General features: G+C 44.4%; 1 protein-coding gene and 1 long non-coding RNA gene across 21 annotated transcripts in view; one reads left to right on the top strand and one right to left on the bottom strand.

Moving 5' to 3' along the window:
- Window positions 1-5274: 5274 nt before the first annotated feature.
- The window catches only part of LOC105492372 (IKAROS family zinc finger 1), a 102875-nt gene continuing 84604 nt past the window's right edge, over window positions 5275-23545 (bottom strand). For 17 of the 20 annotated variants that reach the window (XM_011759424.3, XM_011759407.3, XM_011759410.3 and 14 more), the window contains 2 exons: window positions 19415-19549; window positions 5275-11233 (listed from right to left, as the gene is read on the bottom strand). In XM_011759424.3, the coding sequence (XP_011757726.1) occupies window positions 10524-11233; window positions 19415-19549 (845 nt within the window). In that variant the 3' untranslated portion in view covers window positions 5275-10523. The remainder of the gene's footprint in view (window positions 11234-19414; window positions 19550-23545) is intronic. The other 3 variants (XM_011759425.3, XM_011759397.3, XM_011759419.3) reach the window with 1 other exon arrangement.
- Window positions 10997-23350, top strand: LOC139362868 (uncharacterized). Its single transcript, XR_011622376.1, has 3 exons — window positions 10997-11120; window positions 22679-22773; window positions 23163-23350. It is a non-coding gene; the product is annotated as an uncharacterized lncRNA (long non-coding RNA).

Raw genomic sequence — 23545 nt, 5'->3', positions numbered from 1 at the left:
CCTGGGATCACACGTGGTCGCAACCACAGAGAGAGGTCTTAGCGTGGCCTTGTTCGGGAGAGGCCCACACGCATGTGCATGGCACCTCCTTGGGCCCAGGGGGTAGCAAAGCGGAGAGAGAGGCCTGGGCTGACTCATGGGCAGAGAAACAGAAACATTGGGACAATTCACACACTCAACGTCACAACTAGTTGGTTTGACAAAACATGGGAAAGAAGAAGTGAAATTTGTTAACTGTATCGAGATCCATGCAGTTCACTTCAGGGGACAGTTTTGGTACCAAATTATCCTTATTATGCAAATTCCCTCCCCCAACAGGTTCCAGTTGTGCCCGGGGACCCATGGCGGGTGCATCTGCTTCCCATGGTTCCGATTCACCGAGTCACCAGGGCCCATCTGCTCAGCCCAGGCCCAGGGCCTGCTGCCAGGGAGGAGGGGACGTGGACAGGGGCCAGGCTGCTGCTCCAGGACCTGCCTGGCCACTCCTGGAGCTGGAAGGTGATGCAGCCTGCCTTGAGCAGCCCAGATCCCAGACATGGACAGGAGACAGAGTTCAAGGGATGTCCACCTTCTTTCTGTCTTGGCCACGTCAAAAAGCAGAAAAAGCAAGGGAGCATCCCCATGAAGCGCTTACCTTTCTCCTTAGAAAAGTGCGGCCAAGAACTTGGCCTTTTCAAAGCATCGGCCTCCGTGAGGCCTGGGCTGCATTGCAGGCTCCTGTCTTCTCTGCCAGTGCCAGCTGCTCTCCAGAGCCCACCTCTGCCCCCCCTTGCAGTCCACTGCCACCCACCACTTGAAGGTCATTGCCAGCATCCTAAATACCTGGCCCAGTGGTCTCATCTCTGCCCCCTTCCTTATTCCATTTGCTTTATTGAACCTAGTTATGGGCCTCCTTTTTTGAATTAAAAAAACAAATCTGAGATGCTGTCCCCAGCAGGCTTTCCTATCTGGAATAGACCCTCTTATTTCCTTTGCCTAATTCCTCCTGCTTCTCCTCTCCCCATGCTCCCCAGAGTCGTCCCCTACCCTCCACCTCTTTCCTAAGGTGACATGTACCTGTCACAGCCCCCATTACAGTAGCCTACGCCTCATGACTCCCAAATGCATTGACCTTCCATGGGGACCCAGCTGTCCCACCTGTGCTTACACAAAGCCAAGTTCCCCTCCTTAAATCCTCTGCCCATTTTCCTTTTTCTCAGTAATGGCTCATATAGGCTCTGAGACTGGGTTTCACCTCCTCACCTCTCTTCAAAGCACAATAGATTTAATTATCTTAAATCAATCGTATGCAACAAATATTTATTGAGCATCTAATATGTTCCAGGTACTCTTTTTGACATGGAGGATATGGCATTAAATAAATGAAAAAAAAAAAAAATCCCTGCTCATGGAGCCTGCGTCCTAGTGGCAGAGTTCAGTCCTCTCTTCTCTGCTTCTCTCCTCTCCTCTCCTGACTTCTGCTGGCTAGTGTCAGCACCCCTGCTGTGGGCAAAGCCTCTCTTCTGCCTGGATGGCATGGCCCCCTTCCCCGTCTCCAGAGTTCCCATTGCATCACCCCCTCCTCCTCACCTGCTAAGGCTCCTGGATGCCTCCCTATTCACCTGTTCAAACTCCTCCTGTCCATCCTCAATCTACATTTCTCAATTTATCTCCCATTTTTTTTCTCCTTGAGTACTCTTTTCCAGACAAACGGGGCTACTGCTATTGGACCTCTGGTTCTGACATACAACAGACTTCATTCATGTTTGTTCTGTTTTGAATGCCCTTCTTCTTATACCCCCAACCTGCTGCTTCCAATGTCACAATCCCAATCATTCTGAAAAGCTGGGATCAGACAAGATCTCTTCCAGGAAGCCTTCTGTAATCCTCAAGTGAGAAGTGATGTTTCCTTCCACTCGGCTTTTACAGAACTTTGTCACTTTAGAGCGCTTTTCATTGCACCTTGTTTTTTAATCACCTTTGTGCTGGGTCATTTCTCCCTGTGCTTTCTGGAGTGCAGGTACAGGAGCCAGGTACCCAGGGGCAAGTGCTGGTCCTAGTACTTTCCAGCTGTGTGACCCCAGGCAGGTTACTCAGCTTTTCCAAGCTTCAAAGTCCTCATCTGCAGAACTGGAGGTGACAATGGCATTCGTAGAGACAGACAGGGAGTACACATGGCACAAGCAGGTGGTTACAGTCCCCAACCCCTGTGATGCTGTGAGCCTTGATCCCAGCACATAGCCAGGCATCGAAGGCTCAGGAGCGATGTGATGTGAGTGGGTCAAGTCATTATGTGATGTCAGGAATATCTCTTTTATCAATGAGAAATTGATTTACTTTATTTCCAGCTTCCCAGTCTCCCCTTTGCAGCTCAAGTTATTCAACAAATCAATGAAGGATCTTAAGATTGAGAAGAGCTAGGGATAAGATGCAGTGCGGAGAGAGCAGAATGAAGTCAAAAGTCAAATGTGTCATTGTGTGTTGGGGGCAGGGGCACTGTGTAATTGGGGAAATGCCCCTGCTCTTATCCTTGGTCTTGAGTTTGTTGGTTGCAATTGCACTCATCTTTGACTAGATACCTCTAGGCTCCCTGATATTTTGCAGAGCTCTCCCAGTCCCCTGCTGCTTAGCTTAGCTTGTGTTTCCAGCGCTCTGAAATATCCCTTCATTGCTCAGACTCTGTTTGGCCCTCATTTCTTTTCCTGCTCCTCCTGCCCTTCTGTTTCTAGTTCAGATTCATGCATTCTCCATCCTTTCAGGGACCAGCTCTCCAGCAGTGTCAGCCGCCTTGCATGCTCTGTGGGGCTGGAGGGGACCAGAGCTGTCCACAACCCCCAACCCCACCTCCTCGCTCTGTGCCTGCCCTGGCATATGCCCCTCGAGACGCCTCTGAATTCTCTGAAGTGAAAGAGCCTGCTCCCCAAGGTGGAGGCTGGGAAACTTGATGTGCAATTTGTGGGTGAGTTTGGTTGAGGAGGCAGCCAAGGGAAAATCCTCTGAAAGCAGGTTTTCACCTGCGTCTTTCTCCTCCCCGCCCTGGAATTCAGAAGCGATGGGATTGCCAAACCCTGTCATTCCTGTGTATCCAATCCCACATCCTCCCTGGAGGAAGCACTGCCGAGATGGAATGGGAGCCAGGAGAAGAATGGGCCCAAGGAGCCTGGGACCATTCTGCCTCTGCTGCACTGGACTCTGGGTGCTCTGTGGAGCCCTGAGACGCAGTTCTTTCACTTTACAGCGGGGCACATATCGTCTTCCCCAGGCTCATGCAGAACATGCCCAGCATGGTGATGGCTGAGAAGGAGGTTTGTTGCTTCCCAGACACAATTGTCTGATCTCTAAGGGGGATGTGGTTGTGTTCCTGTCTCACTTGGCTGTCATGCAGCTGGAATGAGATAAGGGGGCTAGAAGGTGCTATACAAATGCCGGGTGAGGCAGGAAAGGCTGAACAGCCACTCCTGCAGCATTGACCCCAGTGCTCCACAGACACTGAGGATTTAATCCTCACTATAACCCTCCAGGCTTTCAGTGAGGAGAAAACTGGGGCTCAGAGAGGTTAGGCCATGTGTCCAATATCACACAGCCTTAATGTACAGAGCAGATATTCACACCCAGGCTTGGTGGCTCCAGAGTCCCGTTCCTAACCACCATGCCTTATGTACATCTCAACATGCCCAGAGGGATACCTCTAAGGCAGGGCCACCTTGTGCTCCTGGCTGAGGAAATGGCACTTGGCTTTGGAGTAGCAGGAAACCAGGGGAGATCTGTGTGCAGGGTAGGGTCAGTGATTGATCAGGTTCCTGCTTTAACACAATCACTATTGAGAAGTCAAAAGTCTGGGTAGGAGTAAGGAGACTCAGGAGGTAAGGAGGCCTTTAGGAGGCTCCCATTGAAGGACGGACAGGGAGAGAGACTGTGTGACACTGAGGGTCATTGTGGACACCAGTGGCAGCTGGGGCATGACCTTCCATCTTAGTGGGCCACGGAGGGCCAGGTGAACAGGCTTGGCTTCTCCATTAGGGGAAACAGGCTGAGATCCAGGGAGTGATGCAGGGATGGCTGTGGACTCAATTTTCTCACCCCTGTTTCCATGTGGATGGACTCTGGTAAAGCCCTTTGCTGGACCCCAGGAGGAAAGGAGTGGCCTGGACTTGAGTCTGGATGTAGGAACCGAGTGCGCTTCCTCTTGCTCCATGGGGGTCTGCTGCCTACAGGGTGTAGGTTCTGGTACCCTCTCCCCGTCCTGCAGGGCAGGCTCTCAGCCTTTGCTGGGGCCTCCTGAGCTTAATTGCTACCTGTGGCCGGGTAGGCAAGTCTGTCTAATGCAGGATGAGTGTAATGCCCGCTGGGGTCACACTGTGAAGCTGTGTCCTCTCAACTCGGTTTATGAGTAAGAAAGCTAGTTTTTTGGTTTCCCACTTCTTGATTCTTTTATCTATAATATCTGGGTTGTTTCAAACTCAGGAGGAAAAAAAAAAAAAAAAGAGACTATTATTGGTTCCGTCTCTCCATTCCAAAAATGGGTTTGGGCCCAGGAAGAGAGGCAAGGCTGTAACTGTCTCAAGGAGGAATGGATTGGGAGTCTGCTTAGCACGACTTGGGGGCTGGTCCCACACCTCGAGGGTGGGCTGTGTCCAGACCTCCAGCTCCAGAATGTTCAGGAGGAGGCTCTGAAAGCTGCATTTTTAACAGCCACTTGGGTGATTACAAGCTGCATTTGGGAAATAAAGTCCTGGGAGATCTTTGGAGGCACTGGAGCCTGGGCAAGGCTGGAGTCAGTGAGGGAGTCTCATGGCAGCTCAAAACCGGGGGTTGGTTTTGTTAAAGCCTGTTTAATGGCAGGAAAAGCTGGTGGGAGCCTAGGATGCTGAGGGCAGGGTTGCTATTCTAAGAGCCACGGGGAATCCCTTTCTGCCTTCTTAGAGGAAGTTAGGGGCGGATGATTTGCAAGAAGTCAGAGAAGACAGATCTGTGCAGGCAACAGCAACATTTTGACTTCAGCTCTGCACAGCAACCCTGTGCCAGCCTGTTCTGGGTTCTGGTGCAAAGAAAAGGCCAGAAGTTTTCAGAAAGATGTCCTGGGCTTTGGAGGAATGTGGAGTTTCTGCTTTAGTTGTCTGAGAACTTCCTCCGGGTCTTTTACCAATTGCTCAATCAATCCCTTGAGTGTCTCTTTTGTGCCCGGCCCTGTGTTGGAGTTGTGAGGCCATAAAAGAAAAGACATGAGTTTTGGAAACAGCCAAAGGGATTCTGTTCCTTGAGAACCCACGTGCTTCCAATGAGAATGTGAGAAGGTTTCACCAAGGAGTCATAACCTCCAAGACATTTTATTTTGACAGAAAATTTGTGACAAATCCATCAGAAATGGGATCAGGAATTTTTGGTCTCCCAGTCCCCAGTCCTGATTTTTAATTCCCAATTCCAAAGTTCTATACTAACATCCAAACTATAGCTTGACTTTTAAATTTACCCCACTCCTCGGGAAGAGAAGTGCAGGCAGGCAGCTGTTTCCAGGAGATCAGAAGAAGGTAAATGAATACTCAAGATTTACAGCGTCAAAGGCTATGTTGAGGATAATTCTTATGACTTTGTAAAAGACAAGGTACTGAAAACCAAGAAATGAAGGCTGTCATCCTCCCCATGGCTCCCAAAAGAGTTTTGGAACCTCTCTTTTATGTCACTACATTGCTGGTCTAGCTTCCTAAGGCATTGAGCTGCTAGGCTGTACCATACAGTTTTACAAAAATATACATCAACATATTTCTCACCCTCTTGTCCTACCTCTCACCCTTCTGAATTACTTTTTCCTCTTAGTTTGAGTCCAGGTTATTTTTAACTAACTGTAGGTATTCTTTATTATTATTATTTTTTGCACCATGATCACTGGAAATGTGCAGGGTGTAGCTATAAAAATGACTGGACAAATTTGCAAACAGATGTATCATTATATGTATATGTACATGTATACAACATGATCCCTCAATGAGGTAACCTAAGGAGGCTGAAAAGTTCTCCTAAAGATGCTGCCTTGGCAAAGATATTTTAAAAAGTCCTTCCTGGGTAGTGGTGCCAGGCCCGGATGTGAAACCCAATCCACTGTTTATGTCACTAGAATTTCATCTTGTTTGGGTCTGATGTTGTGCCACATTAAAGGTAGTCACCTCACTTGATTTGCTAGATCTGAACCCAAATGATGTCTGGCTAGTCATCCGAAAGGGACAAGGATTTTCACCACAGAGAGTCTGTTGTAGTACAATTCCGTGGCAGAGCTCAGGCAAACCTCCCATCACTGGCTCAGTCCTGGCATAGCATGTGGCTCTGCAAACTGCCTATGCTGAAGGTGTACTCGCTGTGGTCACTCTGTCCTCTGTGCTCCCACCACCCTGGGTCCGGTCACTCACAGAATGACTGAAGCATGCTGCAGTGGAGAACTGGAAATGTATCTCTTGTTGCCCTCTATCTCCACCCACCCTCCAGACTGGGGCCCAGAATGCCCACGTCCAGCACTGTTGTAGACGGGAGGTCTGTGGCACTGAAGTGCTGCGCCGGCCACATTAAGATACCACATGTGTTCCCAAGTGGTATTGCAGCTGTCCCGAGGTCCATCTCTTCTCCCTCTCATACTGGGATCTCACTGGGAGGAAGTCTCGGCAGATTCCTGCTCTGATGGGCCTTCTCTCATGCTAGTGTGGACTTCACGGGATAGGGCAGACAGAGTATTTGTTGCATTTATTTGTTCTATCACTACAGAAGAAGCATTTCAAAATGTGTACAAAAGGATACTCTCTTCCTCCAGTGGTACATCCCTTGTTCACAGCTAAACAGCAATAATTTAACATCATCATAGAGGCAGATTGGAAATATGACTGCATTTCTCATTTACAATCCTGTGCATGTACTCGCCAGAAGGGCAGCTGAAGACCTAAAGCTGTACTGGATACAACAGATTCGACCTGAACAATCACCACACACGACATTATAAAAAAGTGTATTAGAAAGTATTGGAAACAATATTGCATATTAATATGTGGTTACACATGTTCACAGTGAGTGCCATTGCACCAAAAGCATTATGTGCTTCTTTTTTCTGATGCCTGTACATCTTAAATAAGTCTAATAATTTTGGTTCATCTTAAAGTAAAAATACATTGAAATGAATGAGAGAGATCTAGATTTTAAAAGAGTTGACCATTCATTATTGCTGGAACTGAAGAAAGGAAGGATACACTGGTGTCATGATTTGTCTACGTAAGTCCAGTTCATCTCGCGTTTGTTTTGGCAAGAAGAGGACGCTACAAAACTCACAGTGCAGTCAAAACAAAACAAAACAAAACAAGAAAAAAGCACAAAAATTGGGGGGGTGGGAACCATATAACAACAAACCTACATCTCAGGCAGCTCTTTCTCAAGGAAGATTCTAAGATTTTTATTATGTGGCTAATTCTAAATTGGAAATGGAACATGCTGGTATGTGAAGCAACTAGTGCTGGGACTTTACCCTTTGCTGATATGCAATGATAATGTGATGATTTTTAGTGACTCTTGAATTAGGATAATCACACTCGTTAGGTACAAATTACAGAAGGAATATGGGGCAAGGAGCTGAGATCCAGGCTTTCCACATCTTGGGAAGCTGGGGTGTCAGAGAGGGGGAGGAACAAGAAACAGCAATTACTAGCTGTAATCAACAGGCCAACCTGTTATGAGTTACCGTCCCGTCTCCAATATTTACTTCAAACACAATGAGAGTGCATGGAATCTAGGCACACAGTAGTACACAGTAGTACCCAAGACACACACACACGCCATCATACAACAGAACAAACTACGCAACAAAAAGTGTGAAGTCATGCAAACTCCTACTTTACCAGCTAGAAGAGAAACTTCAGCAACTTTTGGTACATGATATGGTCACCTTTTAAACATAAGTTAATTACTTGCTGACATAATATGAAACCTTACTTTAAATACAATAGTTTCAAAGAAAAATGGTGTTACAATATAAAACCACAACAAAAGGTGTGCAAAGAGACATTTATATTGGCTATAAAAGGCAGTGAGAGGAAAGGGCAAAGCAGTTTAGAGAAGAATTCCTGCAACCACTATTTACAGTTCTGGTTTGAGCTTTGTTTGAATTCCACTTGAAAAAATAACTCCCTTCAACCAACTGACTCAGGGGGATAGATGGAAAAGAACAGAGTAGGTGAAATTTGCAACAAACTGACTCTAAGAAGGCTCTCACCTTACAGATATTAACTTGGATAAGGCGCATCTTTCTCTGTAATTGCATATTGAAGGAGGACTGTCTAAAGCCCTTGGCTCCTCTCTCTCTCTTCCTTCACTCAGTGCATTGTTGCGGCCATTTTGTTTATTCCAGTTTCCAAATGCCACACCCTTCTGTGAGCAGAGAAATCCATGACTCAAGAATGGTATCTTTGTAAACTCCATCCTTTCAACAAAACTCAAATGTTTATGAGGAAATATATTTTTGAAGACTGAAGGGGAATAATTCATTTATAGAATTTATAATGATTCCACAGGAACACAAGTCAGGCTTGATACTGCTGACTGGGAATATTGAGAATATTCTTCAAGTGCTTTTCTACTTTTTTTTTTTTGGGAGACAGGGAGGGCTTCCCAGACTTTTGATTGGTTTAGAATTCAGTTGGGTCAGTGGTTCTCCACCAAGAGTGATTTCTCCTCACAGGGGACAGTTGGTGATGTCTGGAGAGTTTGGGTTGTCAATTTGGGGTGCTACTGGCGTCTATTGGGTAGTGACCAGGGATGCTGCTAATTATCCTACAATGCACAGGAGAGCTCCTGCCTAACAAATAAGTATTCAGCCCAAAATGTCATAGTGCTGAGACTAAGAACCCCTGTTTGGATTAAATGCTGAGGTGCTTATGTACAATTTCCTCTCTGTTGCTTCATTTCATCTTGGGACAGTGTTGGTGAAGACAAGTACTGTAAATATTTGAAATGGTATATTCTTCATTGCCCAGGTGGTTGAGAGTAATGACCTTAATGATAGCATTAATCTTGAAGGAGACCCTTGCTGGTTGGGATTAGAATCTCCACACACCTTCCTTGGGCTTCAGTGCCTCCATGTCATAATATGGACGGGGTAGGGTTCTCACCTGCAGTGCCACCTGCCTCCTCTTTTCTGGGGGATCTGGTGGCATTACTCTCCGAAGGTCTGGCTCAGTCCCTCGATTGCCCTGTGCATTCCAATATCTTACAGGCGCGGGGCCAGCCATCCTATGTATGTGTAGACACACATGGTGGCTTGCCTTTACAGTAAAGAGCTTCAACATGTTTGACAGCTTAGTTTCAAACAGATGAGTTCAGTGTGTTAGCAACAGAGATGCTGGGCTTCACGTATTTCATTGAGCTGAAAATTAATGATCATTCTAAATCACTCCTTTATGGGTTTTAAAACGAGAATAATATACAGTGACGGTAGGTAAAGAAACTTACCAACACTGAGAAATTCAGGCTTGTGGCTACAAACAGATGTACATAATTAAAATGAGGGCCAGGATTGGATTTCCTCAGGAAAAGAGGTTTCTGGTATTAGATGGAACCAGCCAGGGAAGGAAGAGATTTGAAATAAAGCTTTGGTTTCTGAGGAATGTTGCCATTTGAGAGGTTCAAAAAGAATTAAGATCCAAACTTCGGGACTGGTGTTTAAATTGTAGTGACAGACTTTGGGGGCCATTAAACACATGGGAGTGAAAAAGCGGGGAACAGGGCTCCCCAGATATGCCCATGGGAAGACAGGCTCCTCCTACGGGGCAGCAAGCCTCCGGAGGCTCAGGCCATCTGAGCAGCCTCCGCAAAGCCAGCGAATCCAGGAGGATCCCAAAGACTGTAGCCCAGCGTCTCTCTCCACCCAGGGCAGTCTGACAGACACAACTTTCCCCAAACAACTCATTTTCCTACGCAGAATATGACTTAAAATAGTATTTTCTCTCAACAGTGTAGCCTCTCCGCCTTAGATGCATGTGGCCTGAAACTGGCCTGGGCACAGGTTGTTGGCCCTGCTGTCTTGGCACTTGGGTGGCGGCACACCTGTCCTGTCTGCTCACCTGCAGAGCCACACGGCAGGGGCTGTGCTCTCTGCTTCTGGGGACTGGAAAAAGACACCTGGTGCGCAAACCCAGTGCTTAGAACAGGGACGAGCACGTTCCTTCCCAGGCTGTGCCGTGTTTTATCTATTTCTCTTCGAAAATTTAGACTAATCGCTTGGAGAAGGGGATTCTAGGAAGCAACAGGTGAGGGACTCTCAGCCAGCAGTTTGGGGAAACATCTAGGAAGGTAGCAGTTATGGATGCTCCCAATGCAGCCCTGCCTCTAAAAATAAAAATCTTTTTAAAAGCAAATCAAACCCCAATCAATCAACTCAAACAAAAAACAAAAACAGCTACAAATCCAAACACAACATTATCTGGTCCAGTCCAGTCTATGCTGCTGGCGGGAGCGAGAAGGCGGCAGTCCTTGTGCTTTTCCTGGGATGGCTGGGTGGGGCGGGGGTCGGGAGGACTTTAGCTCATGTGGAAGCGGTGCTCCCCTCGCGTTATGTGCGACGAGAACTCGTACCGGTCCTGGCTGTGGTAGCCGCACATGTTGCACTCAAAAGGATCACGGAAGCCGTGGCAGCCCATGTGGATGGTGTACATGACGTGATCCAGGAAGAGCACCCGGCAGTGTTCGCACTTGTACACCTTCATCTGCTCCCCGCTGGTGCTGACCACGCGGAGCGCGTCCTGCGAGTTCTCGGAGGCGGCGCGCAGCAGGTCGTAGGCGCGGTGCTCCTCCTTGAGCGAGAGCCCGTTGCGCGCGTGCGGGGCGATGTGGTTGGTCAGGTAGATGAGGCCGCTGCGCTGCTCCTCGTTGTTGCTCTCGGTGTCCGTGGAGTCTTGGCAGCTGTTGCTCGGGGACGCCTCGCGCTCCGAGGGCACCAACTTGGCCTTGGAGAGCAGCAGCAGGTTCTCCACGGCGCTGTCCTGGGCCGAGTGGTTGGAGCGCGGGGTGCCCTCCGCGAGCGGCTTGTGCAGCTGGTACATGGGGCTGATGACCGGGACCACCTCGGAGCCGCCCGGGGGCGTCTGCACCAGCGGGCGCAGGGACTCGGCCCCCAGGTAGTTGATGGCGTTGTTGATGGCTTGGTCCATCACGTGGGACTTCATCATTTCGTTCTCCTTCTCGTAGCTGGCGCTGCTGTCGTAGGGCGTGTCGGACAGGCCCTTGTCCCCTGTGGAAAGCAGGCGACAGTGAGTGGGGCGTGGCCACCTCCGGAACTGGTCAGGTCCCGCAGCAACAGCTGAAATCTACACCCGGGGAGGGAAGGGGGAACACCGCCTGGGGGCCCAGCACGCCTGCAGACCCCACACCTGCACACATACACACACACCTGCGGACACGTCACACCTGCACCACACTGACGGGCTGGGGGAAGGCCCATGCATCTGTCTAGGGGGCACCAAGCCAGGACCCACCCATCATAGGCACTTAAAGCGATTTTGTTGGATAAATGAATAAATAAATAGGGGAACACAAGATTAATTTAATTATGTTATTGTATTTCATTTAATATTTTAAATAGTGTATTTTAAATGATGCTTTTTCAGTAGAGTGTTCTCAGTAATTTACAACTGGCTAATTTATACATTTATTGAATTAAAATACATAATAATTTATTCATTATATACAATATATTTAAAATATGTGATATAATGTTAAATTAATAATTTTAATAATTGTATTTAATACTTTTAATTATCTAGTGTAAAATTTAATCAAAATACATAGATTGTTTATTTTTGTAATAAAATGACACATTTTTGACAAATAACCCAAAGGTAGATGAGCTCTGTCTTGTGATGAGAGTGGAAAGGATACTCAAAAGTAATTATCTGTAGTGGGCAGGCCTGAAGCAGGGCTCCCCAGAAACATGTGGTGGAGGGTAGGAGGCATAGCAAGGGAGCTACAGGGAAAATAGTTGTTATTCATCTGTTATTTTTAAAAAGTACTGAGAATTCTTGATGTACAAGGAACTACTGCTGAGGCCTCAGCAGTGATTGGGCCCTGGCCTCGAGACACTTCTGATCTAACATCATCAGTTCATAGGAGTCCGTGAACTCACTTCCCTGGCAATGGTGAAATCAGAGCCTAGATTGGGCTTCTTCAATTAGCTTTGTAGTAAATATCGTAATACAAAAAATAAATTTCCTTGAAGGCACACCTTCTCAATATGTTGGTCATAAGTTCGGTATGAAATCATGGCTTAATTAGCAAATTCATTAATTACAGTAACTGTCTGCACTCTTACTGGCAACACTGCGGCTGTGTTCTACTTTCAGTGGTGGTACATAAATGAGTCAAAGCACATAAGCCCATCCTTGGAATGTCTGAATGGTTTATATTTTACCACTACTCTGTATATTTCCATTCTTCAACACATCTGGACTGGGCAGAGGGACAGAATGGTGAGCAAGTGAGAATGGTCCCCATCCTTCGCAGCAGACAGCTACTAAGGGAGGGTAGGTAGAAGTTCATGCATGATTGCACAGATAATTCCTTCCCATCTGAGAAATCCACGAAGACAAGGGGAGCTTGCAATGAGAGCATTACACAGGTTTCTGATCTTGTAAGAGTCAGCCAGACAAGGAGGGTTTTGTGTCTCAGTGTTGGGGACAAGAAGAAGGAAGTTTCTGAAGGCAGAACGGGCTGGGAGGTGTGGCAGGACTGAGTGAAGGTTGGGGAACCAGAGCCCTAGGTGGGGGCAGTGCTGGAGAGGTAGGCAGGAGGGGCAGGCAGAGGCCAGCTAGGCAAAGACTTTGTCTAAAAGAAAATGGAAACCAATGAACGGTTTGAAGGAAGAAGTGGCCTTCTCATTCACTGTGGAAAGAACAGCTTGAAGAGGGACAAAAGTGAGGGATAACTCAAAACTTCCCCAATGTGCAGGTTATGGCTGATGATGGCTGGTGAGGGTGGTGGCAAGGGAAGGTCCCAACACCTCCCACGCTGCACCTGACACTGAGGTCATCAGCTGGTTCTTACTAACAGAAGGATAAACTACTCTGTAATTCATACATTTACTAATAGTCCTTTTATAAAATCTGTGACCATTAAGAATTGTCCAGGAATATATGCCCAATTATACCATAAAGTACCTTTGAGTTTCATGTCTTATTTTGCAATGGGTATGTATCATATAATAGCCTAGTTTCTGTTTGTTTTCATCTACTGGTGGTCAGAAGTGACATATACTCTGATTACAGAAAGAAAACTTGTGCATGGCCAGTTACGCCCTTCCAGAAACAGAACAGGATGAAACCCCTATGAAGCTGATGGTAGGGACCAAAGAAGTGGTGTTTCTCTCCATTAAAGGTCAGAAAAAGTAATTGTATAGCATTACTGAAACCACACAAATTTTTGTTTCTGTTTTTGTGTTGAGCAGCTAAATGTCTTGTTACACTAACTCCAGAACAGAATGAATCCATTCTAGTTTGTATCCAAGTCTATCCCTCTACCGAATCACAGCAAGAAACGTAAGAAACTGAGGGGAATGGACTTTGTAGCCAATTTTGCTAAATATAGAAGTCTTTACAGCCCCACCAAAAGGGTGCTTTCCCACCTAATCATCCTGTCTCTCCCCAAGGCATGGTTGTGTGGTTTCCCAAGCAACCCTGAAATCTGTTGTTTTCAAACTTGGTATCACAACAAATGGGTGTAGGAAAAAAATCAACATATATGTCAGATTACTGTGGCACATGAAAATTACCATAGAATTTCTCTTCCTTAATACCCAATGAAACAAGAAAAATAAAAACCTCTAAATTTCACCAACAGCAATCAGCTAAAGGAACAGGTCATGTATAGTCATAGAATATTATATATAAACATAATTATATATAATATGTATTTCATTATGGTGTGTGTGAGTACACACAGACACACACTCAAAGACTAGAAATTCTGGAATGAGATGTAGGGCAAAGCTTCGCTGCTCATCTCATTTCCAAATCTTTAGTGTGAGTCAAGAATAACCTCAGCATTTTCCCTCATATCCTCGTATCTATAAAGACATGATTCAAATAGGTATATTTTCCCTGTTCTGATCAGAAAAGCAGTTGAAACCTTGGCTGACAAGAATCAGATGACCATGGAGAAGTGAGCCCCTGCAGGCTCCCTGGGACAGAAGCAAAGTCCTCTGTGGTCTACACTGAAGAGGAAGATGGCTCGAAGCCCCAGAGAATCTCCTGTGGGGATGAAAGCATTCCCCAAGTAGGTACAGTGCTGATGGCTTAGGGTATGTAACTAAATTTCAGATGAGGGAGAGAGAGCAAAGGAAAAGTATTTTAACAAAGGCTGCACTTTGCCTCACCAGACTCCTCCAACCCCATCTTTGTCATTCTTTCAGGATTTAGAAAACTCAATAGCTCTCACAGGAAAAAAAAATGTAGTGGGAAGAAGGCTGAAATGTCAATCAAGCTATATCAGACCAAGAAGAATAAGCAAGATGAAAAGAAATGTCAGGGTTACTAATAAAATATTTTCTAGAAATACAGGGAAAGAAAGGAAGTAAAACACAGACCATCGAGTCCCTCCTAGGAGAAAAAATCCTTAATTCCAAGAAGAGAGGAAATGCCTCATAACTGCTTCATAACATGGAATCAATTTTAAAAATATTCAAAATAAAATACAAAAGCAACAGAATAAGAGGAAGAAAGAGATTTCGGATCTCAGGAGACAAGACAAGGAGCAAAATAATATTATTACAGAATTAATGCATGGATTAAAAATACATCCTCAAACACAATACAATGATAGAAACAGAACATTTATAGAAACTTTTTTAAAAAAGTTGCTTGAATGTAACGTCCAATCAATTAAGAGATTAATCAAAATAGAAATAAGAATAAAAGGGCAGGGTCTGATCCTTAAATCTATTTAAATAGAGTTAGTAATAGAACAGGAACTACTAAAAATTAAATTACTGACAGAGGAAAACCACAAGAGAACAGTGAGTAAATGTAAAAATAGACAGAGAAATAAACAAAAAACTTAAAGAACTGTTAACAGATATGGAAGACAAATTATCTAACATATGGACAACTGGTATCCCTCAACAGAGATCACAATAGATGGAACAAAACATATTTATATAAAAGAGAATTTCCCAGAAATAAAGAGAGAAAAAAAAGGGACTTTCTAGATTAAATGGCAGGTATTTTTTATTCAGAATGAATAGACCAAGATACATCCTAATTAGGGTATTTAACTTCAAGGTTAAAGAAAGAACCCTCAAGCATTCAGGAATAAAATGCAAATCACCTTGAAGAAGAAACAGTTATACTAGACTTGATGTTTCCACAGCAACATTCAACAAGAAGGGCCATCAGCAAAATCTAAAAAGTTCTCAAGGGAGAAAAAGAAAGAGTGGCCCAAGATCATAGACTCTGTCAAAATGCTCGTCAATTACGAAGGCAACAGGCCAACATCCTCAAACACAATACAGTGATAGAAATAGAACATCTATAGAAACCTTTTTTTAAAAAGTTGCTTGAATGTAAAGTCCAATCAATTAAGAGATTAATCAAAATAAACAGAAATAAGAATAAAAGGGTAGGGTCTGATCTTTGAATCTATTTAAATAGCGTTAGTAATAAATAAACTACTATGAATTATGATTACAGAATAGAGTGTGAATATTACAAAGCTGGACAATGTAAAAATAATAAGATAATGTGAACACTGGAACACTGAATGTGAACTGGAATACTGTCCTTATTTTTCAAAGCAGTGAGCCAGTAAATACTGCTTAACTTGAAACAACTGGATTAAAAAAATTCAAATTTCTTAATGTTTTTCATAATATATATTTTTAATCTTAGAGGATCCTTTAAAAATAATATTCCTTTATGTGAGAGGATATTTAAGATAAGCCACTTCTCCACTTTTGTTCGGGTCTCTCTTCACCTCTTGAATTTAAGGCATGTATGATATGTTGGAATCTTTATGAAAGTATTTCATATTTACCAATCCATCGATCCACCTAGTTCATCAGCCTATCCACTCACATACATATGCATCAGAAGATATTTAGAATGTTACTTATCTACTTTTAATATTGGTAATTTCTGGATGTTGGGCTTTGTGGTGATTTGAAAACATTAATCTTTGCATTAAAATTCTTTATATTAACTTCGTGTTATTTTAACAATATAACAGGGTTTCTTTTTCTTACAAAAGAAGAAAATATACCTACATAATTATAATGGGTAGCACAAATATTGGTAATTGTTGTTTTCCTCTTTGTGTTTTTCTCTATTTCAAAAATGTTCCCAAGTCAAGCACCAGAGAGACTAAAAACAACAATTATCATTGCTATTTAATATAAGCTCTTTTCTAATTAGATTAATCAGTCCTGTTGACCTGTATTTGATGATCTCAGAGGGGGAAATCTTTAATGGCCCCAGTGGTAAGGAATGTTGCTGGCAAAACAAATACTCATTCACACTCATGTCAAAGTTTAAGGAGAAAATTTTAATCATAGGTTATGGATCAATAAAGCAAAACTATATGCCACTCTGAGCAATAGTCATCATGAAAATCATATCATCTTACATTCTTAAGATGCTTTCTAGTGTTGGGAGCACCATCACATCCATCACCCCTTCTGAGCCTCAGGACAGCTCTGGGAGGAGGCAGGGCAACAGACCCACACCCATCCCACAGATGGCAACACTAAGCCCAGCACCACGCTCAAGGCCACCAGTCACTCCTAGCTGGAGCTGACTCTGAAGCATGGGGCTCTTCCAAGTGAACCACTATTGGGCCAGCTTGTGTGAGAACAGCTGTATTCCTACTCTCTTTCCACGTTCACATGAAGGCTAAACTCAGCATCCAAGAAGCGAAGAGGGGCCTTAGAGACTCACTCACCTCTAAATTTTAGGGCTGCAGAAGCCTTGACACATTGGGAGTGACTGATGGAAATCTCATCAAGTTGAAGCGGGGGTAAGGTAGGCATTTTAGGGCAGGAAGAGGCATCATTTTTACAAATGAACTGCCAATCACCAACAGATTATGCAGCTGCTTGTGAGTCTTTTGCTCCAAACTCCTCTTCTGCTACCCTCGTCCACTGTTCCTACTACGTCCCCTGGGTACTCCTTTTTCATCTTCGCCTTGCCTCATCAGAGCACTGTGTTGTTTATTTCTTCTACTAACACAGAAGCATCTCAAGCCAACGCCCACATTGTGGTCTCACAAGGGTGGGGGTTGGGGAGTGGCTCCAGGAGAGTTTCACAGATGAATTTCTCATTTGGTTTCAAGTCTCCAAAAGCTAAAAGGGGCTGCAAATGTTCATTCACCAAAGCATTCTCCAGGCTCCTCACCTGACAGAGGATGCCATCCCTGCTTCTTAAGGTCAGTAACCCTTCACTCCCCTTGCACACACTCGCTGCCTTATCTCTGCCCAAATCCCAGTCACCACCCATCTCTCTGTCACTGTGTCCACCCCAGGGGCCTCCAAGCAGATGCTGGGCCCTGTGCCCAGTGCTGCTAGAATCCCACAGCTTATGCTCAGCACAGGACCTCACTCCTACTCCATTCAGGATGGCAAGGCCTCCCTCGTTCTCATGGTCTAAAGGCTCAAGTGTATGTGGACAACTCCCCACTGGCTAAGCCAGTGACTTTCATACTTTATGTACACTGAATCCTTCTCTCCCTTGCTCCTCTCAACCCCCATCCTATGACAAATCTCTAATTAATCAAAAGGTCAAAATGGAGCCCTGTTTGAAGCTGCAAGAGGGAGGCTGGTGCCCAGGACTTGGTCTTGCCTCTGTCCTTCCCCCTTCCTGTCATCCTGCAGGTCAACAGGTGCCCTCTGGGACCCTTGGCCTCACTAGCCCCTGTTCTGGCCCCACCTCTCTCCCACCACAATTTCCCCATGTGTCACAGACACCAGAAGTCCTTGAAAATCAACACGTCAAAAACAGAACCCCGTCTTTTCCCAGAACCTGGTGTTACCCTTTTCATCAAGGGCACACTAGTCTACTGGAGTCAGTGTAACTCATGGTTTCCCTCACCCGATCCCTGCCTTCAGCCCTGTGTTCCTCTGACGGCAGCCCTTCTCCTTCACAAGCCCCTCTTTCCATGCCTGCTGCCACTGCCTCTGCACTCTCCCTTTTCCAGTCATATTTTGGTACTTGATGTCTTTACTATCCTAGCCATCGCTCTCATGAAAAATAAGGCAATGCTTCTTTCCTGCTGACTGAATGAAGGGTTCTTCTCTCACCTGGTATCTGAAGCCATTCATCCTGTGGCACAGCTGCCTAGGACACCTTTGCTTTTCCTGCTTCCCCAAGGGCACCTGAGTTATGCTGGGAAGATGCCCTGCTCCTCTGTCATGTCCTTAGGCCCCCACTCCAGCCCTCGTGGTCAGCATGGTTTCTCATTGATCTTAAACATCTGCCTAGATTCCCCCATTCCTCCAACACCTAGAATGTACTGAAACCCTATTCTTCTTCCAAGGTGCCTCTCAGCCTCATGAAGCTTTTACTGGTCCTCTTTCCTGGACAGAGTTAACCTTCGCCCTGAGGGTTTCTAAATGTTTTCACAATCTCGGAGTCATGGGATGTTCACAAACACCCTGTGAGGATACTAAAGCATGGAACCAAGGCTCTAGGGGGAGAGCCATTTTACTAAGGTGACAGAGTTGGCGAGTGGCAGTGGCTGTGTATTGACTCTGAGCTGGTTCCCAAGCCTACCGCCTTTCCACTTGGACCCTGGCTTGCCGTCCCTGCAGCGTCTGGCTGGATGGTGGTGTTGATGCGTCTATCACCTACTCTGGGCATTACTCCTAGAGAGAAGGATGGTCTTCTTCTTCTTCTTCTTTTTTTTTTAATCACGCAAAGCATTAGGCAAAACAGCAATCCTAGCTAAGCCCTGTCTTCACTGGACACTTCTCAGGGGCCAGTCACTGTATGAGTCTTCCCATTAACCCTTCAGAGTCCCCCATAAGGGGAGAGTTAAGAGCTTCATGTGAAAAATGAGGATCTGAAGCTCTGAGAAGCCGGCCAGGCCTGGAGTGTCCTGCAGTGTGGTGTCCCCCAGCCAAGCCAGTCCCAAACTCTCCACCCTGTGCACGCTGGTGCAGCCGCCCCTAGGAGCGATGTCCACAGGCAGATCACAGTGCACCCCCAGATGCTGCAAAATCACATCTAGGAAAAACTGATGGGAGGTTTGTCATTTCTAAGACACTTATTGGAAAAAATTCTAAGATATTTAAGGAATGTTAAGCTTACCAATTTTTGCTTTTGAAAAATTAAGATTTTTTTTTCTCTTTCTTCTACCCTCAACTAATTTCTACTTGCATCTAAAACACCCACATAGTTTTTTTTTTAAGAGACAGCAAACATTTAACTCTTACCAAGAAATTTCTGAGGCATAGAACTCTTACGTTTGGCGACGTTACTTGCTAGTCTGTCCAGCACGAGAGATCTCTCTGATCCTATCTTGCACAGGTCTTCTGCCATTTCACTGTGATTAGTTTCTTCTTTAATGACTAAAGTCAAAGACAGTTAGAGAGGCCAGTTTAGAAAGGCTTACATTTAAAGGGTTCAGTCGTGTCCAATGTTAAATCTGACATTTGTTAAGTGCCTACAAGAGCTAGGCCCTTCCTAGAGATTAATTCTAATCTTCCCAGCAACACTGCCAGACAGGCAGAGGCAGCCACAGCAATGCCAATGACCAGCTACGTGCAAATGCTTCTTCCTCCAACAGCTGCTCACCACACATCATCCTCTTTAAGTCCAAATGCACAGACACTACCACCATCGCGAGAGACTGGACTGGGATTAAGTATTGATGTCCCTTTGACAAGTCCTTTGAACTTTTCATAATACTCCTAAATCCACTACGTCCGTCAGTCCCTAACAGCAGCCCTCTGAGATGCAAACAACTGTCTGACCTAATGTCTGACTTCATGGACCAGCACAGTGAACTGAGATACAAAAATGTGGCCCCCAAGAACCTACAGCAGATCTGGGCAATGTGGAGAAAAACCCAGAGTCCCTTATCCCTGAGCACACAGCAAACTCCTGAAAATCAAAGCACCCCGACTATTGTAGAAAATTTAGAAATTATGGAGGCAAATGTTGATGTGTGGGCCATTTCTAGTCACTCTTGATTGCTCTATGTCATCTCTTTCCAAAATTGAAAATACAACTTTGTATCCTGCATAGCTGGATCTATATTTACATCTAGTTATTGTGGTTGGAGGTATAAAAATATAACTCTTTCATTTCTCGGCAATTTATCCTAGTCTATAAGGAGTTGATAATGTAAACTGATTATCTTAAATGCCTGATCGATTCTTCCAATACCATTCCTGTCTTATGCTTCCTCCTGCCTTGGCTATTTCATGCTGATTTATCACGGGGTCTTTGGTAGGTTATCTATCTCTATTATTGATTTATCTGTCTGTTCTTCAAAGAGTTCCATCCATTTCAGTTACATTTTCATACATCACTTGACATTACTCTTCTTTTAAAAAGTTGCCAATTATCTCATGTATATATCCAGATACTTTATGATACATGGTTACCAGATTCCAGTAAAATTTACAAGCCAGTTTTATGTTGAAATGATATGGTAATTTGGGCAGAGGCACATGGACAGCATCCAGACCTCTCTACCTCTCCAATCTCCCATGTTTTCTTTCTTGCCTCAGTATGGTTTGCTGGTTTTCTTCATCTTTAAGTATTTTATGTCTTCATTGATATTATGAATGTTACTTTGAAAACATGTATTTCAAATTGGCTATTGTTGCTGGTATATTTTATATTTTAACATTTGAAATATGTTTTTTTTTATTAAATGGGCAAACATATATAGCCCACACCCTGATTTATATGCAAGATAAAGATAAATCCATAAAACCCAATTCCACTGGTCATACACTTCATCTATTAAGCTAACATGCTTCCTGACATGTCCATCTTTCTCTGCAAAGCCGTGCCCACGGCCTGCCCAGGGCTCCCAGGAGTCAGGGGTCTTCCTCTGCACCATGGTGCAGGGCCTCCCAAAAGCCTCCACCCCCAGAGGCAATCACAGCAAGGAACAAGTGAGCCTGATGCTCACGAGTCACGGGCTGCTCTGTCATTAGATACATGTACCTCCAAGGGCTGGTGATTCTGTTTGTGCACCAAAGGCTCAAGAGAAACTTATTTTTTCCATAAAGACATTAAGAAATTATAACAGGTGACCAAAAGCCTTTTACTAAAGAAAATTATATTCAGAAAATTTCTCTTTTCCTATATCGCCTAATTGAGGCTTTGATTTTATTGAATTCACCCAATCTAAGGGGGTTTTGGGGGTTGGAGAAGAGACTATTTGCCCATCCATCTGAGCACAGACAAGGGGTTCTCAGAGGGGGACAGAGGAGGAAAGATGCATCAGAAGGCATAGGTTCCACCCACCCAGGCACAGCACAGCTGAAATGACCAAGCTTGCCCTGCCTGCCTTCCTGGTCCCAAGCACAGTTCAGGAAGACTTCTGTCAAAGCCCTCAATACTCCAAGTTCCTTAAACCAGCAGCACCTACAAGTGCTAGGTGTTGGCAAGGGCAAAAACCAAAGGTGACTGTCGAAAGGTATTTATGATCATTCTGCACCTTTTGAGGCCATACCAGACAGAAAGAATTCAACAGAATTAAGTGCAAGCCTGGCTTTGTCTGCTGCCACACTGAGACCAGACCACTGCTCCTTCCTTAGAGAAGCTTTCATACCTCCTGAGTGAGGGGACACAGAGGCATCACGATGGTAGTCCAAGTAACTTAACCACCAAAGGGAATAAATTAACATTTTAGGGTGAAATTGATACTCACCACAAGGTAATATTTAATACACATTACTGGCATGTAGCCTTACTGATATAGAGACTAACAGAGAAGAATTAGCTTGATGGTATCAGTATGTCAGTGACCTAAACATCCATGTTTAGGTAAGTACCTGACACATGTCTAGGCTCTTGCTCACACCTGGATCCACCCCCTTATGTTTCTCTCAGAGCGCTGCTATGAGGGTGGCCTGGCACGAATCATCACTCACATTTAAGCGATGAGCTCTGGGTCACATTCAAAAACAGAGAACTCAAACCCAGGTCTCAGTGAAATGAATGCTGCTTCTCCCGCTCCCCTGGATTCAGCTCTCGTGTACTGCAGCTTGTTTCTTTGGTAATGAAAACAGTGGAGGAAACAGAAATGATATACTGTCTTTTTGTTCATTTTGTCTTTTCAATTCTATGTGCATATCAGATTCCTGTATTCAATAGGGTTTGGCATTATTGATTATAAGTCCTCAGTAAATATTTGTTGAGTAAATAAAATGGCTTATTAAGCATTAATATGTAAACTACATCATTAGGAGCACTTCCTTCCAAGACCCGTTCATTTATTTTTTACAGAAAAATACAATATTTGAGTGTTGACATTTTATTTCAAAGGAACATAATTATCTTCTCATCCATTAGTCTTCTGCCCTGGGGTCTGGTTATGTGAATTAATAACTGTTACATTATTATTATTTTAACATCCAGTTTCTTCTCTTCCACTCACCTTCAATGCCTTTCCATTCTAGACCTGAGATTTTGAAAGAAGCCAAATGATAATTTAATGATATCTTCCCATTTCACAGGGAGAAAACTGAGACCTGGAGGAATCACCTGTGAGCCCCAGATCCCTGGCTGACTGGCAAAGGAGACAACAGTTTGGCTGCAGAGCTCTGGCCAGGTGAGATGTTGCCTCTCCATGCCAAGACTAATCGGAATCAATTTCTAGCCATTCCCAACATTCTTTTCTCCTCCTCTCATCTGCCACTAATAATCTGAGGGTACTCTGGTGAATTTTCCCTTTTGAACCATTTATTAAAGTCCGAAAGGTGAATGAACGAGGCTTAATAAATTTTCCACCATTCATTAAATTGTGACCTCACAGTCTAGTGATGGCTTTTCCAGGAGCAGTGATAAATGAATACTGTTTTGAAAGAGATTAGCTTTATATGATCTCTTTATAAATTGTTTATCTCTTAAAAAATTAGGGAAGAACCTTTTATAACACTGCCATTCCTCCAGGTAAATCCAGCCTTCCTTGGTAATCTCTCCACATCATTTATTCTACAGGCTCTGGGGTTGGAATCAAGTGCTATCTCGTTATGCAACACAGCGGAGCATCACAGCTCCTGAGAAAGAAGCGACTTTTCCTCCATCCTTCGACAACCTCAATACTATCAACTACCAGGGGCTTCCAACAAACTTCAACCTCACTCTTCAGGCAGGAGTGGATACCCTGCCCTCAGTCTGAACTGATGCTTAAAATCACAGCCTGAAAGTTCTTATTTGATAAACTTCGTTAAAAAATTGTTTTAAAACAAGATTTTACATTTTATTTTGTTTACAAAGAAATAATCACTACTTGAGGTGTTTTTTTTTGTTTGTTTGTTTTTTGTTGTTGTTGTTGTTTTAAAACCACCAACATCCAAAAAACAACCCCAAAACTTTTAAGG

Source organism: Macaca nemestrina, chromosome 4 (genome assembly GCF_043159975.1).
Source record: "Macaca nemestrina isolate mMacNem1 chromosome 4, mMacNem.hap1, whole genome shotgun sequence".
NCBI lineage: Eukaryota > Metazoa > Chordata > Mammalia > Primates > Cercopithecidae > Macaca > Macaca nemestrina.
This window is presented reverse-complemented; position numbering and strand designations above follow the sequence as displayed.